This window comes from Hypanus sabinus, chromosome 6, assembly GCF_030144855.1.
Source record: "Hypanus sabinus isolate sHypSab1 chromosome 6, sHypSab1.hap1, whole genome shotgun sequence".
Classification (NCBI taxonomy): domain Eukaryota; kingdom Metazoa; phylum Chordata; class Chondrichthyes; order Myliobatiformes; family Dasyatidae; genus Hypanus; species Hypanus sabinus.
Genome location: NC_082711.1, coordinates 64648473 through 64668768, shown reverse-complemented (window position 1 = coordinate 64668768; position 20296 = coordinate 64648473). Strand labels below are relative to the sequence as shown.

Below are 20296 nucleotides of genomic sequence, written 5' to 3'. Positions count from 1 at the left end.
ATTATTTCTAATGGATGGGAAGTTCCAGGGTTCAGACACAGTGACAATGAGAAGAAGTGATGTATTTCTGTATCAGCTGTGACCTCACCTGCCACATTTGTGATTTAAATGTTACCTGCCATAGAGTCTTGGTTATCAGGACATACAGCAGGGAAACAGCTGACCAAGGTTCCCATCTGAGCTAGTCCCATTTACCTATGTTTTGCACGTATCCCTTTTAGCCTCTTCCATGTAAGACCATAAGACTTAGGAGCAGAATTAGGCCATTCAGCCCATTGAGTCTATTCTGTCTTCCATCATGGCTGATTTATTATCCCTTTCAACACTATTCTCTTGACTTCTCCCCAAAATCTTTGACACACTGACTAATCAAGAAATGATCAGCCTCTGCTTTAAATATACCCAATGACTTGGCCTCCACAGCCATCTGTGAATGCCACAGATTCACCACCCTCTACATCTCTGTTATAAACAGAAATTCCTCTATTCTGAGGCTATGCCCTCTGGTCCTAGACTTCCTCACTATAGGAAACAACCTCTCCCCATTCACAGTATCTAAGCTTTTAAAAATTTGACAGGTTTCAGTGAGATTCTTCCCCCCCCCCCCCCCCCATTCTTCTAACCTCCAGTGAGTACAGGCCAAGAGCCATCCACACTCCTCATGTATTAATATTTTCATTCCTGGTATTATACTTGGAAACTTCCTCTGGACATTCTCCAATGCGAGCACATCTTTTCTTAGATAATGGGCCCAAAACTCCCCAGAATACTCCGAGTGTGGTCTGACAAATACCTTTTAATGCCTCCGCATTACATCCTTGCTTTTATATTCCAGCCCTCTTGAAATGAATGCTAATATTATATAACCATATAACAATTACAGCACGGAAACAGGCCATCTCGGCCCTTCTCGTCCTTGCCGAATGCTTACTGTCACCTAGTCCCACCAACCTGCACTCAGCCCATAATCCTTCATTCCTTTCCTGTCCATATACCTATCCAATTTTACTTTAAATGACAACATTGAACCTGCCTCTACCACTTCTACTGGAAGCTCGTTCTACACAGCTACCACTCTCTGAGTAAAGAAGTTCCCCCGTGTGTTACACCTAAACTTTTGCCCCTTAACTTTCAACTCATGTCCTCTTGTTTGAATCTCCCCTACTCTCAATGGAAAAAGCCTATCCATGTCAGATCTATCTGTCCCCCTCATAATTTTAAATACCTCTATCAAGTCCCCCCTCAACCTTCTATGCTCCAAAGAATAAAGACCTAACTTGTTCAACCTTTCTCTGTAACTTAGGTGCTGAAACCCAGATAACAGTCTAGTAAATCTTCTTTGTGCTCTCTTTTTTGTTGACATCTTTCCTATAATTCGGTGACCAGAACTGTACACAATACTCCAAATTTTTACTCCAATTTTAACATTACATCCCAACTCCTATACTCAATGCTCTGATTTATAAAGACCAGCATACCAAAAGTTTTCATCACCACCCTATCCACATGAGATTCCACCTTCTGGGAACTGTGCACCATTATTCCTAGATCACTCTGTTCTACTGCGTTCTTCAATGCCCTACCATTTACCATGTATGTCCTATTTTGATTATTCCTACCAAAATGTAGCACCTCACAGTTATCAGCATTAAACTCCATCTGCCATCACTCAGCCCACTCTTCTAACTGGCCTAAACCTCTCTGCAAGCTTTGAAAACCTACTTCATTATCCACAACGCCACCTACCTTAGTATCATCTGCATACTCACTAATCCAATTTACCACCCCATCATCCAGATCATTAATGTATATGACAAACAACATTGGACCCAGTACAGATCCCTGAGGCACATCACAAGTCACCAGCCTCCAACTTCACAAACAGTTATCCTACCCCCTCCGATGACCCCTTCTCCCATCTTCAACCCTCCTCCTCTTCATGGACACCCCGCTCTGGTCTTCTGCCTGCTGTGGATCTCTTTATTACTAATTGTCAACAGGACATCAACCGTCTCAACTTCACTGCTCCCTGTTCCAATTCCAACCTAACTCCTTCCGAACGCTCTGCTCTCTGCTCCCTCTGCACCAATCCCAACCTCACTATAAAACCTGCTGATAAGGGGGGAGCTGTTTTTGTCTGGCGTACTGACCTCTACCTGGCCGAGGCACAGTGACAACTCTCTGATACCTCCTCTTATTTACCCCTTGATCATGACCCCACAAGGAGCACCAGGCCATTGTCTCCAATACCTTCACCAGCCTTATCAGCTCTGGGGATCCACTGCCACCAACCTCATAGTTCCCACACCCCGCACTTCCTGTTTCTACCTCCTACCCAAGATCCACAAACCCGCCTGTCCAGGTAGACCTATTGTCTCAGCTTGCTCCTGCCCCACTGAACTCATTTCTGCATATCTTGACACTGTCTTATTCCCCACTTGTTCAATCTCTTCCCACCTATGTTCGTGACACTTCTCATGCTTTGAATTTTTTCAATGATTTTAAGTTCCCTGGCCCCCATCACCTTATTTTCACCATGGACGTCCAGTCCCTATATACCTCCATCCCCCACCAAGATGGTCTCGAAACTCTTTGCTTCTTTTTGGATTCCAGACCTAACCAATTCCCCTCTACCACCACTCTCCTTCGTCTAGCAGAATTAGTTCTTACTCTCAATAATTTCTCCTTTGGCTCCTCCTACTTCCTCCAAACCAAGGGTGTAGCCATGGGCACCCGTATGGGTCCCAGTTATGCCTGCCTTTTTGTTGGCTTTGTGGAACAGTCTGTGTTCCAAGTCTATATAGGTATCCATCCCCCTCTTCTCCTTCACTACATCGATAACTGTATTGGCGCTGCCTCCTGTACGCATGCTGAGCTCGTCAACTTTATTAACTTTGCCTCCAACTTTCACCCTGCCCTCAAATTTACCTGGTCCATTTCCAACACCTCCCTCCCCTTTCTTGATCTTTCTATCCCCTTCTCTGGAAACGGCTTATCTACTGATATCTACTATAAGCCTACAGACTCTCACAGCTACCTGGACTATTCCTCTTCCCACCCTGTCTCTTGCAAAAATGCTATCCCCTTCTCACAATTCCCCCATCTCTGCCACATCTGCTCTCAGGATGAGGCTTTTCATTCCAGGACGAAGGAGATGTCTTCCTTTTTTAAACAAAGGGGCTTCCCTTCTTCCACCATCAACTCTGCTCTCAAACGCATCTCTCCCATTTCCCACACAACTGCCCTCACCCCATCCGCCCGCCACCCCACTCAGGATAGGGTTCCCCTTGTCCTCACCTACCACCCCACCAGCCTCCAGATTCAACGTATAATTCTCCGTAACTTCCACCACCTCCAATGGGATCCCACTGCCAAGCACATCTTTCCCTTCCCCCCTCTTTCTGGTTTCTGCAGGGATCGCTCCCTATGCAACTTCCTTGTCCACTCATCCCCCCCCATCCCTTCCCACCGATCTCCCTCCTGGCACTTATCCTGGTAAGCGGAACAAGTGCTACACTTGCCCTTACACTTCCTCCCTCACCACCATTCAGGGCCCCAGACAGTCCTTCCAGGTGAGGTGACAGTTCACCTGTGAGTTGGCTGGTGTGGTATACTGCGTCTGGTGCTCCCGGTGTGGTCTTTTATATTTTGGTGAGACCCGACACAGACTGGGAGACCGTTTCTCTAAACACCTAAGCTCGGTCCGCCAGAAAAAGCAGAATCTCCCAGCGGCCACACATTTTAATTCCACGTCCCATTCCCATTCTGATATGTCTATCCATGGCCTCCTCTACCGTCAAAAAGAATCCAAACTCAGGTTGGAGGAATAACACCTTATATACCGGCTGGGTAGCCTCCAACCTGATGGCATGAACATTGACTTCACTAACTTCTGTTAATGCCCCTCCTCCCCTTCTTACCCCATCCCTGACATATTTAGTTGTTTGCCTGTTCTCCATCTCCCTCTGGTGCTTCCCCAACCTTTCTTTCTCCCGAGGCCTCCCATCCCATGATCTTTTCCCTTCTCCAGCTCGGTATCACTTTCACCAATCACCTTTCCAGCTCCTAGCTTCATCTCACCCCTCTGGTCTTCTCCTATCATTTCGCATTTCCCCCTCCCCCCCACTACTTTCAAATCTCTTACTATCTTTCCTTTCAGTTAGTCTTGATGAAGGGTCTCGGTCCGAAACGTCGACAGCGCTTCTCCTATAGATGCTGTCTGGCCTGCTTTGTTCCACCAGAATTTTGTGTGTGTTGTTGTTTGAAACAGTTATCCACCACTACTCTCTGGCATCTCCCATCCAGCCACTGTTGAATCCATTTTACTACTTCAAAATTAACACCTAAAGATTGAACCTTCCTATCTAACCTTCTGTGCGGAACCTTGTCAAAGGCCTTACTGAAGTTCATATAGACAACATCCACTGCTTTACCTTCGTCAACTTTCCTAGTAACCTCTTCAAAACATTCAATAAGATTTGTCCACCATGACCTTCCACACACAAATCCATGTTGACTGTTCCTAATTAGACCCTGTCTATCCAGATAATTATATATACCATCTCTAAGAATACTTTCCATTAATTTACCCACCACTGACGTCAAACTTACAGGCCTATAATTGCTAGGTTTACTCTTAGAACCCTTGTAAACAATGGAACAACATGAACAATATGCCAACCCTCTGGCACCGTCCCCGTTTCTAATGACATTTGAAATATTTCTGTCAGAGCCCCTGCTATTTCTACACTAACTTCCCTCAAGGTCCTAGGGAATATCCTGTCAGGCTTTGGAGATTTATCCACTTTTATATTCCATAAAAGCACCAGCACTTCCTCCTCTTTAATCGTCATAGTTTTCATAACTTCCCTACTTTTTTCCCTTAACTTACACAATTCAATATCCTCCTTAGTGAATACCAAAGAAAAGAAATTGTTCAAAATCTCCCCCATCTCTTTTGTCTTCACACATAGCTGTCCACTCTGATTCTCTAAAGGACCAATTTTATCCCTCACTATCCTTTTGCTATTAATATAACTGTAGAAACCCTTTGGATTTACTTTCAAAGGCAACAGGAGTGAATCTGCAGATGCTGGAAATAAAAAACACGAAATGCTGGCAGAACTCAGCAGGCCAGACAGCATCTATGGGAGGAGGTAGTGATGACATTTCAGGCTGACACCCTTCACCAGGAGTCACCTTACTTGCCAAAGCAACCTCGTATCTTTGTTTAGCTTTTCTAATTTCTTTCTTAAGATTCTTTTTACATTCTTTATATTCCTCAAGCACCTCATATACTCCATGCTGCCTATATTTATTGTAGCTCTCTCTCTTTTTCCGAACAAAGTTTCCAATATCCCTCGAAAACAATGGCTCTCTCAAACTTTTAACCGTTCCTTTCAACTTAACAGGAACATAAAGATTCTGTACCTTCAAAATTTCTCCTTTAAATGACCTCCATTTTTCTATTACATCCATCCCATAAAACAACTTGTCCCAATCCACTCCTTCTAAGTCCTTTTGCATCTCCTCAAAGCTAGCCCTTCTCCAATCAAAAGTCTCAACATGCATTTACCTTCCTTATCACCTACTCAATCTGCAAGTTAACCTTTATGGAATCCTGCAGAAGGACTCACAAGTCCCTTTGCATGTTTGAATTTTAATTTTTCTTCCAGTTAGAAAACAGTCTATGCCCTTATTCCTTCTACTGACGTGCATGGGCATACACTTACTTACATTATATTCCATCAGCCAGTTCTTTGCCCATTCTCCTAGTCCGTTTAAGTCCTTTGTCTAGCCTGCTTGTTATTTCCTCAAAATTCCAACAGATTTGTCAGGCAAGATTTTATCTTTAAAAAACTTTGCTGACTTTGGCCTATTTTATCATGTGCCTTAAGTACCTGCTACCTCATTCTTAATAATAGACTCCAGCATCTTTCCAACCACAGAAGTCAGGCTACCTGGCCTATAATTTCCTTTTTTCTGCCTCCCTCCCTCTTTAAAGAGTGGAGTGACATTTGCAATTTTCCAGTCCTCTGGAACCATTCCAGAAATTTAGTGAGTATTGAAAGATCATTATTTATTTAAAGATGCCTCCAAAATCTTTTCAGCTACCCCTTTCAGAGCACTAAGGAGTTGTCCATCTCATCCAGGTGGCTTATCTAACTTCAGACCTTTCAACTTTCTAAGCACCTTTACCTAAGTAAGAGCAACTACTGTACACTCACTTTTGTTCCCTGACGCTCTCGAATTTCTGGCATACTGCTAGTGTCTTCCACAATGAAGGCTGATGCAAAATATTAATTAAATTCATTTGACATTTTATTATCCCCTATTACTACCTCTCCGGCATCATTCTCCAGAAGTCAAATATCCACTCTCGCCTCTCTTTTACTCTTTATATATTTGGAAAAAATTGGTATCCTTTTATATTATTGGCTAACTTCCTTTCATATATCGGTTGTTCTCTCCTATGGCTTTTTAGTTGACTTCTGTTGGTTTTTAAAAGCTTCCCAATCCTCTACCTTTCCACTAATTTTTGTTATATGCCCTTTCTTTTGCTTTTAAGCTGTCTTTGCCATGGTTGTGTCATCCTCCCTTTAGAATACTTCTTCATCTTTAGGATGTATCTATCCTGCATCTTCTAAATAGTTCCAGGAAACTTCAGCCAATGCTGTTTTGCCATCATCCCTGCTGAGTATCCCCTTTCAAATCAATTTTGGCCAGCTCTTTTTTTTTGTCAGGGCTCTGTAATTCCCTTAACTCCACTGTAATGCTGATGCACCTGATTTTAGATTCTTCCTTTCAATCTTCAGGGTGAATTCTATCATAATATGATCACTGTCTCCTGCAGGTTCTTTTACCTTAAGCTTCCTCATACACAACACACAATCTAAAATTGCCTTTCCCCTAGTGGGCTTAACCATAATCTGTTCTGAAAATCCGTCTCGTAGACATTCTACAAATTCTATTTCTTGGGATCCAGCATCAACATGATTTTCCCAATCTAACTGCAAATTGAAACTCCCCCATGACTTGTAACATTGCCCTTTTTACATGCTTTTTTTTGAATCTCCCTTTGTAATTTTTTAGCCCACGTCCTGGCTACTGTTTGGAGGCCTGTATACTGTATAATTCCCATCAGGGTATTTTTACTGTTGCAGTTTCTTAACTCTACCTACAAGGATTCTTTATCTTCCATTCTTATATCATCTCTTTCTAAGGATTTCATTTCAGTTTTTACCATGGAGTCACCCCATCCCTCTGCCTTCCTGCCTGTCCTTTCAATGCAATGTGTATCCTTGGATGTTAAGCTCCCTACTATGATCTTCTTTCAGCTATGAGTTAGTGATGCCCACACTATTATACCTGCCCATCTCTAACTTATCCCATATACCTTATCTGGTCTACTGTGTGCATTCAATATAACACCTTTGGTCCTGTATTCATCACCCTTTTCAATTTTGCTCCCATGTCACTCTTCACTGACTGCAACTTTGCCCTACCATATGCCTGTCCTTTCTCACAGTCTCACCACACACTACATCGACTTGTATACCAACAGCCCCATCCTCTGCCCTATCAATCCAGTACCTATCCCCCTGCCACATTAGTTTAAACATTCCCCAACAGCTCCAGCATACCTGCCACAGCGATATTGGTCCCATTTGGATTCAGGTGTAACTTGTTGTTTTGTACAGATCATCCCTTCCCCTGAATAGATCCCAATGATCCAGAAATCTGAAACCCTGCCCAATGTACCAATTGCTCAGCCATGCATTGATCTGCCAAATCATCCTATTCTTGCACTCACTGGCATGTAGCACAGGCAGGAATCCAGAGAATACTACCCTGGAGATCCTGGTTTTCAGCATTCTACCTTACTGTGGTGTGTAGCATGACCCGACTGCTCCCGTTCGCCTGTATTGAATTCTCCCTCCAGCTGCAGAATCCAAGCTCTCCTTGAGAACTGTGGCATGCACAATGTCCTAACTGCCCCCGCTTGCTTGGTTTTTAACCCCCTCTCTCCCACTACGCAATCCAACATCTCCTTGGGAAATTTAACTACCTGTCCATAGTATCAGCTCACATCTTAATGTTGTCTAGGGATTGCTGTAAAGAGGCATCTATTAGATAGGTTAACTAAGTTTTTCCCCTGACTGTCCATTTCCCTCCTTAGATGCTGCTTGACCTGCTGAATTCCCCTGGTTCTTTTTGTGTTGCTCTCGAGACATCTATTGTTTTCTTACCAGAGGCTTTACCAATGGATTTGAATATTATACAGTCAATCTGACTTAATGCTGGAGAGAAGTTTAGGGATGAAACTGCTACTGATGATAGATGGGGCTCCCTGCAGCAGTATCCTAGGGCTGTGATGATTAACCTCTGCTGCCTACAACTATTGTGAAATAGGACTCCAACCGCTGATGTGTTTTCCTCTTGAAGCGTGATGAGCTAATTTTTACATTCTGTGAAATGCTGCCTTGTCCTCAGTGGCAGTCACTTCCACTTAATCTCTGGAATTCAGCTCTTCTTCTACAGTATTGATAAGTGATCAGATATCATCACGTAATAAGTTTTTGATAGTTATAATGTATATATTTAAGAATTATAATACACTTCATTGTTAATTATATACAAGATTTTTTCCCCCAAAGTTTCCTGATTGAAACAAATGCTGGAAATTTTGGTGATGATTTAAAATAGTAAGCGACTTATACAAAATGCTGGAGGAACCCAGCAGGCCAGGTAGCCCCTATGGAAAAGAGTACAGTTGACGCTTCAGGCTGAGATCCTTCATTAAAAATAGTAAACTTGTATGAACTCATTTGATGAGAAACAAACACAACTTTTTACTCATTGTCCATTTCAGACAGGAACTTTTGAAGAGAATCAAGGATTGTATGCACTTAAATCTTGAATATCAAAAACACTTTCAACGAATCAGAGAGAAGCTTCGGGAAAATCCAAAGGAGAGACAGTTTGAATTTAGGTAATTACATTGTTTTGACTTAACACTATCCTAAATACTATATGCAGCTTAATTTGTCTCTTTATTTTAATTTCTAAGTTGATTCCTGTTTAAAGCTTCTGCACTATCCACACTGCTAGAGTTATAGAAGTTATGGGACAGGCAAATAACTAACGCTGTTTTAAAGCACAGACTTTGAAGTGTATGTAAGCATCGTTAATATGTTTTAATGCACGAAAAGTAATGTAATGTTCTGTTGCTCCATTTCTATCTCAGGCATGCCAACTGTCATGCTTGTTCTGTTAACTTTTCAGTCCTTTGAAGTCTGCCTCTATCTCCAATGCAGGTAGGGTTATTTTTTTCAAAATATAGGGTCATTAGTGGCACCTAAATAGACCTCCTTCAACCAGGTAGTGTGCCAATAAATGATTGTGTAGATTGTAGAAAAAGAAGGTTCAATGCCTGACCCCAGAGAATAAAAGAGTAACTTGAAAATGCTGATAAGCTTGTGAATAACAGAATATTTTGGATGAAAAAGTGTATGAAATGTTAAACCATGTGGAAATATTTTGCAGATCAGGGAGCATTTATGGAGGAGAACAAGTTATTGGTTCTAGTAAACGTAATTAACCTGAAATTATTTTTGCTGTTTTATCTTTCCCGAGACAGTTGAACACCTTCTGTTTTCATTTCTGATCTTAAATGTTTATTGTATTTCCCCCAGTAGAGTTCAATGTTTGTTTTGCTCAAGTGAGCAAGGAACACAAATTCCTCAATCACAGCAGCTTCTGAAGGCGGGACAAAGTCCTATTTCTTTGTTAATAATGAATTATTTACTGAAGCACATTGATCCTTTTAACATTCATGTTGCAGTTTAGTATACTGAAGGCATAGATATGCATCTCCTAGTTTTCCCTGTGGAATGCTAGAAAATATGTTAACATTTATTGTGTGCCATACATTTGACAAACATCTGGACAGGTGTTAATGTCCAGCATTATGGGCTGATCATACTAATCAGAACAGATCCAAAAGTTTCTTGGAAGATTGTTTGAACTTTTAAATGTAAATGTTTTGTGTGATTGCTGTCTTTGTCAAAGTGGCAGGGCTTAGAGACATGTTGGAAGTCAAGCTGACATTCAAGTTTCAAAGAGACAGTCATAATTTTGCTCATGAATAGGACTGTCAGATTGCAGTTTCCATTTGCTGGCTTTATATTTCAGACTACAGCAAAAAGAAAAGCAACTGAAGAACTCTTTGGAACAAGTAACCAAATGAGGTCTGAAAAATAACTTTAGACTTGAACTTCACTATGACTTACTATGTAAAATGGTCATTCTGCTGTTATAGAGTCATGGAGCACTACAGTACCGAAACAGGCTTTTTGGCCCATCTGAGCTGTTATTCTGCCTAGTTACGTCTACTTGTACCTGGACCGTGACCTCCAAACCCCTCATGTCAATGTGCTTATTCCAAACTTCTCATGAATGTTGAAATCGAACCCACATACACCACTTCTGTTTACTTGGAGTGAAGAAGTTCCCACTTAGGTTCCCCTTAAATATGATGTCTAGTTCTAGTTTCACCCAACCTCAATGGAAAAAGCCTGCTTGCACTAACCCTATCTATACCCCTCATAATTTCGTATACCTCCATCAAATCTCCCCTCATTCTCCATTGTTTGGAAATTTACAGTAAAAGAAATCTTCCTGGTAGAGTATGTATAAAAAAATCTTACACATAAATTTAGATCTTTACGTCCTATGGGCAAGAAACCTGAAATTCAAGAGCCTTGAGGTAATGCTGCATTTCCATAAAAGCAAGGCCAGTTTTCTATGGTCAGTGTCAGATGTGGGAGGTCCTGGAGTCTCCTGGCATCCCGGACAGCCACATCTGCACCTAATGCATCGAGATGCAACTCCCAAGGGACCGTGTTAGGGAACTGGAGCTGCAGCTCGATGACCTTCATCTGGTCAGGGAGAGTGATAGAGAGGAGTTACAGACAGGTCGTCACTCCGGGGCCACGGGAGATAGAGAAATGGGTCACAGTCAGGAGAGGGAAGGAGAAGAGTCAGGTACTAGAGAGTACCCCTGTGGCTGTACCCCTTGTTTGAGTACCGCTGGGGGGGGGGGGGGACAGCCTACCTGGGGCATGCGACAGTGGCCGTGCCTCTGGCACAGAGGCTGGCCCTGTAGCTCAGAAGTTTGGGGAAAGGAAGAAGAAGGCAGTAGTGATAGGGGACTCTATAGTCAGGGGTTCAGATAGGTGATTCTGTGGATGCAGGAAAGAAACTCGGATGGTAGTTTGCCTCCCAGGTGCCAGGGTCCAGGATGTTTCTGATCACATCTAAGATATCCTGCGGTGGGAGGGAGAACAGCCAGAGGTCGTGGTACATATAGGTACCAATGACATAGGTAGGAAAAGGGAAGAGATCCTGAAAGAAGACTACAGGGAGTTAGGAAGGAAGTTGAAAAGCAGGACCTCAAAGGTAGTAATCTCAGGATTACTGCCTGTGTCGCGTGACAGTGAGAATAGGAATAGAATAAGGTGGAAGATAAATGCGTGGCTGAGGGATTGGAGCAGGGAGCAGGGATTCAGATTTCTGGATCATTGGGACCTCTTTTGGGGTGGGTGTGACCTGTACAAAAAAGATGGGTTGCACTTGAATCCCTGGGGGACCAATATCCTGGCAGGCAGGTTTGATAGTGCTATTGGGGTGGGTTTAAACTAGTTTGGCAGGGGGGTGGGAATCAGAATGTGAGTGCAGGGATTAAGGTAGAAGGACAAGGGCATGATGCTAAGAGTTCTGAGTTGATGAGGAAGGACAGGCAGGGGACAGAACATAATTGTAGCCAGTTAAAGAGGTTGAAATGTGTCTATTTCAATGCTAGGAGTATTAGGAACAAGGAGGATGAACTTAGAGCATGGATCATGGATTAGTACGTGGAGCTACGATGTTGTGGCCGTTACTGAAACTTGGTTGGAGGAAGGGCAGGATTAGATGATGCAGGTCCCAGGGTTCCGGTGTTTTAAAAGGAATAGGATGGGAGGTAGAAAAGGGGGGGGGGGAGTGGCATTGCTGGTCAGGGGTAGTATCACGGCTATAGAGATGGAGGACGCTGCAGAAGGACTGTCCATGGAGTCTGTCTGGGTGGAAGTTAGAAATAGGAAGGGATCAATCACTGTGCTGGGAGTAGTCTGTAGGCCCCCAAATAGCCCTCGGGACAACAAGGAGCAGATAAGCAGACAGGTTTTAGAATGGAGCAAGAAATACAGGGTAGTGGTTATGGGTGATTTCAACTTCCCTCATATTCACTGGCACCTCCTGAGTGCAAGGGGGATAGATGGGGCTGTAATTGTCAGGTGTGTTCAAGAAGGATTCCTGACACAGTATGTGGACCAGCCAACGAGAGGAGAGGCTATACTGGATCTAGTTCTGGTTATGAACCTGGCCAGGTTACAGATCTCTTGGTGGGGGAGCATTTTGGTGAGAGTGACCACAACTCCCTTAGCTTCAGCATAGCTATGGAAAGGGATAAAATCAGACGAAATGGTAAAGTGCTTAACTGGGGAAGAGCTAACTTTGAAGGGATGAGGCAGGAACTAGCGAGAGTAAATTGGAAACAGATGTTCAAAGGAGAAAGCACAGAAGTAATATGGGAGAAGTTTAGGGACCATTTGAGCGAGGTTCAGGATAGGTTTGTCCCACTGAGGCAAGGAAAAAATGGTAGGAAAAGGGAACTGTGCCTGACAAAGCATGTGAGGCAACTTGTCAAGAGGAAAAAGGAAGCATATGTTAGATATAAGAAGCAGGAAGTAGGAGGGGCTTATGAGAAATATAGGGTAGCCAGGAAGGAGCTAAAGAAAGGACTTAGGAGAGCTCAAAGAGGGCATGAGAAGGCCTTGGCATGTAGGATTAAGGAGAATCCCAAGGTGTTCTATGTGTATGTGAAGAATAGGAGGATGATGAGAACGAAGGTGGGACTGCTAAAGGATAAAGAGGGCAACATGTGCCTGGAGGTGGAGGAGTTTGGGGTCCTAAATGAATACTTTGCTTCAGTATTCACAAGTGAAAAGGATCTTGATCAGGATGAGGTCGAAGTAGAGCAGGCCTGTGTGCTGGACAATGTGGAGATTAAGGAAGAAGAAGTGCTGGATCTTCTTAAAAACATTAAGATTGATAAATCCTCAGGGCCAGATATGATACACCCCAGGTTGTTGTGGGAATTGAGAGAAGAGATCGCAGGAGCATTAGCCATGATCTTTGAATCCTCTTTGGCTGCAGGGGAAGTGCTGGAGGACTGGAGAATGGCAAATGTAGTTCCCTTGTTTAAAAAAGGTAATAGGGAGAAACCTGGGAACTATAGACCGGTGAGTCTTACGTCAGTGGTATGCAAACTACTGGAAAGGATTCTTAAGGATAGGATCTATGAGCATTTGGAGAAGTACAGTATACTCATGGATAGTCAACATGGCTTTGTGAAGGGAAGATCATGCCCCACGAGCCTGTTTGAGTTTTTTGAAGAGGTAACAAAAATTGATGAGGGTAGGGCAGTGGATGTGGTCTTTGTGGACTTTAGCAAAGCATTTGACAAGGTCCCTCATGAGAGACTCATCCAGAAAGTCATGAGGCATGGGTTAAGTGGAACCTTGGCTGTTTGGATAAAAAATTGGCTTAAAGGAAGAAAGCAGAGGGTAGTTGTGGAAGGAAAGTATTCTGCCTGGAGGTCGGTGACTAGTGGAGTGCCGCAGGGATCTGTCCTGGGACCCCTGCTATTTGTGATTTTTATAAATGACCTGGATGTAGAGGCAGAAGGATGGGTGAGTAAGTTTGTGGATGACATGAAGATCGGAGGAGTTGTGGATGGAGCTGTAGGTGGTCGAAGGTTAAAAGAGGATATAGACAGGCTGCAGAGTTGGGCAGAAAAATGGCAGATGGAGTTCAATCCGGACAAGTGTGAGGTGATGCATTTTGGAAGGACGAACCAGAAGACTGAGTACAGGATTAATGGTCAATCCCTCAAGGTCACTGCACAGGTTGATAGGGTAGTTAAGGAGGCCTATGGGATGCTCGGCTTCATTAACAAGGGGATTGAGTTCAAGAGTAGAGAGGTCATGTTACAACTCTACAAATCTCTGGTGAGACCGCACTTAGAGTATTGTGTTCAATTCTGGTCACCGCATTATAGGAAGGATGTGGAAGCTATGGAGAGGGTGCAAAGGAGATTTACCAGGATGTTGCCTGGATTGGAGAACAAGTCATATGAAGCAAGGTTAGCAGAACTGGGACTTTTCTCTTTGGAGTGTAGAAGAATGAGAGGGGACTTGATAGAGGTCTACAAGATTATGAGAGACATAGATAGGGTGGATAGTCAGTACCTGTTTCCCAGGGCACCAATAGCAAACACCAGAGGGCATATGTACAAAATTAGGGGAGGGAAGTTTAGAGGAGACATCAGGGGTAAGTTTTTTACACAGAGGGTTGTGAGTGCCTGGAATGACTTGCCAGGGATGGTGGTGGAGGCTAAAATATTAGGGGTATTTAAGAGCCTCTTGGAGAGGCACATGGATGAAAGTAAAATGGAGGGTTATGGGTTTAGTACTTTTTTTAAAGGATTATATGGGTCAGCACAACATGGAGGGCTGAAAGGCCTGTACTGTGCTGTAGTGTTCAATGGTTCTATGGTTATAAAATTATATAACATTACTTCATTGCTTTTGAACTAAATCCCCCACTAATGAAGACCAACACAAGATATGCCTTCTTGACAACCCTACCAAATTATGCGGCATCTTTGGAACTATGGATGTGGACCTCAAGATCCCTCTGTTCCTCTGCTCTCCTAAGAATAGTGCTGAAGCTCCAACATTCTGCCTTCAAATTTGACCTGACAAAATGAAGCACTTCACCCTCTTCTGGGTTGAAGTTCACCAGTTACTTCTCAGCCCTGCTCTGTATCCTGTCAATATCCCATTGCAGCCTTCCACACTATCCACAACTCCACCAACCCTTGTGTCATCTGCAATCTTACTAATCCATCGTTCCCCTTCCTCATCTAAGTCATTTATAAAAATCACAATGAGCAGGGATCCCACAACAGACTCCCATGGAACACCACTGGTTACTAACCTCCAGGCAGAATGCTCTCCATCTATTACCACCCTCTACTTCTTATGGGCAAGCCAATTCTGTATCCACACAGCAGAATCATCAAACACCATACTAAGACTTATATACACTACATCCACTGCTCTGCTTTCAACAATGTACAGAATATAAGCATAAGGAGGTTATGACACAACCATACAGAACATCAGTTATGCCACAGCTACAGTTCTGTGTGCAGTTCTGTTTGCTGTACTATAGGAAGTACGTGATCGCATTGGTGCAGAGGCAATTTACCAGGATGTTGCCTGGGATGGATCAGCTATGACAAAAGGCTGGATAGGCTGAGTTTGATTTTCTTGTAGAAAAAAGACTGATTGAGGTATACAAAACCAAGAGGTGCACAGGTAGTATAGATAGTAAGAAATGTTTCCCCTTAGCAGGGTACCTATGAACAGAGGACCATAGTCCCACTGGACCAGAGGACCAGTGAGCCTATACTGTATGGCTTTATGACTTTCTATGAGACATTGACTCTAAACATCATGCAAAACCCTAATGTAGAAATCCCAAACTTTAATGAGAGTAATCGGTGTAGCAAAGTATCTTAAAAGGCTTAAAATTGAGAAACTATAAGCAGCTGGAAACTGAGTTATCATAGGCAAAGGAATTTGAAAGTGGAAAGGAAGGGAAAAAAATTAGGAAATTTCAGAAGTAGAGATATAGCGGTTGGGTTAAGGGGATTCTGAAATGGTAGGAGCTTAAGGCTCATAAACTCTGCTGATAAGAGTAAGAGGATACTGCTAGGACTGGAAGGATGAGTGAGAACGTTGCATGACAACAGACGTGGAGATTACATGGAGCCGGTTCAGTTATAATAAGGAGAGTGAACCGATATGCTTAGGATGCATTATGGGGTAGGACACAAATGTGAGAATACTTTTCTATTTACTTCTGTATTTAAATGTGAAAATATCCTGTCTTTGACCTGAAACATTAACTATTTCTCTTTCTACAAATGCTGCCCAATCCACTGAGTAATTTCAACATTTTCTTTTTTAATTTCAGATTTGTTGTTCAGAACTGCTCTGAGGTCATAAATGTTTGAACATAAAATATAGAAGAGTTCAGCACAGTACAGGCCCTTTGGCCCACGATGTTGTGCTGACCTTTTAAGCTATTCTACCATCAATCTAACCTTTCCCTCCCACATAGCCCTCCATTTTTCTTTCACACGTTGGCCACACTTTAAATTGTAATATGATGGGAATGCACTTTTATATAATTCAGAAGTCTAAATTTGGGATAATTTCATTGTTATGAGTAACAGCAATTAATTTTACGAATTCTAGTAATCTGATACTTATGTCAACCAAACTGATTGATGTGGAAGCAAATGTAGTCAACTTCATCTTAAAAACCTTTTTTTTGTAATATCTTTAGTGTTGGAGAAGGATACTTAGTTCCACTATTTATCTCAGCCAGAAACCTTTATTTTTACAAGTATGTGAAATTGAGGAGGGCCATGAATGTAGGAACTGCTACTAGAAGATGTATGTCTTTGGGTACATTGGCTTAATACATCTTACTAATTATAAAGCTGGAAATTTTATTGCTTTAGCAAATATGCAGAATCCATCAGTGTGAGCTTTAACAGATAGGTTTTGAAGCTGACCTGACAGCCATGTACATTTAGGGGATGATTCACAGTTTCCTTTCTTGTGTCAAAAGTGTCAAAAATTAATTGTTTTACAAGGAGATTGTGGGGAATGGAAGACTGACGTAACAGCCTACATCTTTGTGCACTAGGACAGCTATTACAAAACACCATAAGCAGATTATTTTAAAATGCATTAATATAATTTGAAACTACAGTATGCATATTAATATCAGATTAAACATTAACAGTGGACTTGAATGCTTTTGTAGTAAAGTTAATATGTGTTTTTGATCTTTTCAATTTTAAATTTTTTATGAAACACAAGAAGATTATTCAGTCTTTCATGTTTCTATGGGTACCCTGAGGATTCCTATTGGTTTCACTCCTCATTTCTTTCTCTGTAACCAGTTAAACTTCTGTTGATTTTTCTGCCACCCATATATACTAACTTACAGTAACTAATTAACCTACTAAACAATACTTTGGTCATGCAGATAATGTGTAAACTCTGGCGAGGCAACAACCAAAAGCAGGGGTTAAACTTAAGTTATTGTAATCAACACGTACAAACAAGCTGGAGGAACTCAGCAGGTTGGGCAGCATCCGTTGAGACGAGCAGTCAACGTTTTGGGCCGAGACACTTCGTCAGGACTGACTGAGTCCTGATGAAAGGTCTCGGCCCAAAACGTTGACTGCTCGTTTCAACGGATGCTGCCCAACCTGCTGAGTTCCTCCAGCTTGTTTATACGTGTTGATTTGACCACAGCATCTGCAGTTTACTTTGTGGTTGTCATTGTAATTAACCAGCAGTAGTTTTAACTCTACACAACGTATTTGATTAAAAAAAATTATTATCATGTCCTGATTCTTCTGTATTACTCACAAAACATATTATTTATAGTAATTGACATGGTGTAACTAAGTGCATGTAACAGGACATTGCTCTGTGGTTAAGATAATTTACATTGAGAAGTCTTACTTTAACCAGGAGAGGGAGCACTTGACACATAAATAGCCAAAAGCACAAGCGATTCTGCAGATGCTGGGAATCTGGAGAAACACACACAAAATGCTGTCAGGCAGCAACTATGGAAAAAGGAATAAACTGTTGATTTTATTTGGCCCAAAACATCAGCTGTTTATTCCTTTCATGCATTTTGTGCGTTTTACATAAACTTAATAAATTCATTAGAAAGGCTGGATCTGTTACAGGAGTCTAACTGGACATACTGGAGATTGTGGTAGAACAAAGGACCCTCCAGAAAATGTGGCAATTCTGAACAATGTTCCTTATCCTCTGCGTGCCAAATTGGCTGAACAGAGGAGCACTCTCAGTAACAGACTGACACATCTGCACTGCTCCAAACAGTACTATATGAGGTCGTTCTCACCCTCGGCCATTAGGATTTATAATGAATCAACCTATAGCCGGGGAAGTGATGAAACCCCTCCTGTGAGACCGTTATTAATCTCTGTTTACCAGTGCTCTGTTTAAGCCCTGTTTAGCTCTGTTTACCACGCCGTGCTATCACGGACCCATTACTGTATAATATTATGGTAATTCTTGCTCTACCAACTTACCAATGTGGACTTGGAAACCTTGTAGATCTTGTAATCTTTGACTCGTAAATCTTGTACATTTTATTTTTAATGTAACTTTTATATTTCGTCTTACTTCTTTTCTAATATTTGTATATTTGAATACCTGTGCAATGCTACTGTAATGCTACTGTGACTCTGTAATCTCCTTTGGGATCCATAAAGTATCTATCTATTTATCTATCTAAAAAGCCTCAAATTCAGTTTCAAAACCTACTTCATTTACACAGGTATTTGAAGAACATATCTAGAAATTCAGCTTTGCTCTGAAAGGCAAATTAAACTGGTTCTATACTGGGAGCCCATATCAGTTACTTGTGGGGCCTGAGCTGCAAAATTCTGTCATATAATGGGCTCAAAGCATCCTGCATGTTGGAATTGGAGTCAGATTTATTATCACTGATAAATGATAGAGTTTACACTGGAAACTTGTGCGAAGGTCTTCCACCCCGCAGCTCCGTCATTGTGGAATTAGTGAAGGAAATTGGGGGACGACGGTTCATAATGGAATTGGGATGGGGAAGGAAGATGAGGTGGGCAATAAATAGAGAGAATACGTACACAATGCTGGAAGAACTCAGCAGGTCAGGCAGCATCCGTGAGAAAAGATTCGGGCCGAGACCCTTTATCAGTAATGGGGGGAAAGAGAAGGCCGAAGCCCAGTAATAGAGATAGGGAAGGGGGTAGGGCACCAGGTGGAAAACCAATCAGAGGAAAGATAAAGGGGGGAGGGGGAGGGGATAAGCATGAAAGAACTGCAGAGATAAAGAAGCAGAAAGTTGAAAGGGGAGAGAGGCAGTGATGGAAATGATAAGCCTGGCAGATATTCCTAGAATCCAACATTTCCTGTGATTTTTCAACAAATTTGTCCCCTCCTCCTTCCCTTTCTCCTATGGTCCATTCTACTCTCCTATCAGATTCTTTCTTCTCCAGCCCTTGACCTTTCTCACTCACCTGGCTTCACCTCTCACCTTCCAGCTAGCCTCTTCCCTTCTCTCACCTTTTTATTTTGGTATCATGCCCCTTCTTTCTCAGTCCTGAAGAAAGGTCTTGGCCGAAATGACAACCGTTTACTTTTTTCCTTATTCTTTACTATAGATGCTGACTGACTTGCTGAGTTCCTCCAGTATTTTGTGTGAGTTGTTCTGGACTTACAGCATCTGCAGACTTCCTTGTGTTTAAAATTCATCTTATTCCTGAGTGATGTATATAAAACACTTGAGACATCTGCAAAGGAAAGATGCTGAACAGCATGAGAAAGCAGCCAAATAAATCAGACATGATCACAGGGATTGCTCTCTACATCACTCCCTTGTCCAGTCACCTTCCACTGATCTCCATCTTGAATCTTCTCTTGCAAGTGTGACAAATGCTTCATTGCCCCAAACCCCCATTATATCCACCATTCTGCTTAGTTCTACTCTGTTTTATTTTACCTGGTGTTCCCAATGCAGCCGCCTCTATATCTGTGAGGATGTGGTGTAAATTGGGGGGACTGTTTTGTCAAGCACTTCCCCTACCTCTGTAACAATTTCCCAGTGGCCACCTATTTCAATCCCATTCCTCACTCCCGCTCTGACATATTGGTCCATTGCCTCCTCTTTTGCCGCAAAGAGGCCTCCCTCAGGTTAGAGGAGCAACACCTCATATTCTGTGTAGCCTTCAGCTTGACAGTATTGACATTGATATTTCTAACTTCTGGTAATTTCTCCCCCTTCTCTCTTTTTCCTTTCCTATTGTGACTACCCTCTTACCCCTTGTCTTCCTCTCACCTGCCTATTACCTCACTCTGATGCCCCTCCTCCTTCCCTTTCTCCCATGGTCCACTTTCCTCTTCTATCAGTTTCCTTTTTCTTCAGCCTTTCACCTTTTCCACCTTTCACCTTCTAGCTTGTAATTCTTCTCCTCCCCCCATCTTCTTAATCTGGCTTCTTCCCCTTCCTTTCTATTCCTAATGAA

General features: G+C 42.4%; 1 protein-coding gene across 1 annotated transcript in view; it reads left to right on the top strand.

The window, feature by feature from the left end:
• The window catches only part of dnah5l (dynein, axonemal, heavy chain 5 like), a 261395-nt gene that overhangs the window by 19766 nt on the left and 221333 nt on the right, over positions 1-20296 (top strand). The window contains exon 13 of the mRNA XM_059972318.1: positions 8873-8992. Coding sequence (XP_059828301.1) covers positions 8873-8992 — 120 coding nt within the window. The remainder of the gene's footprint in view (positions 1-8872; positions 8993-20296) is intronic.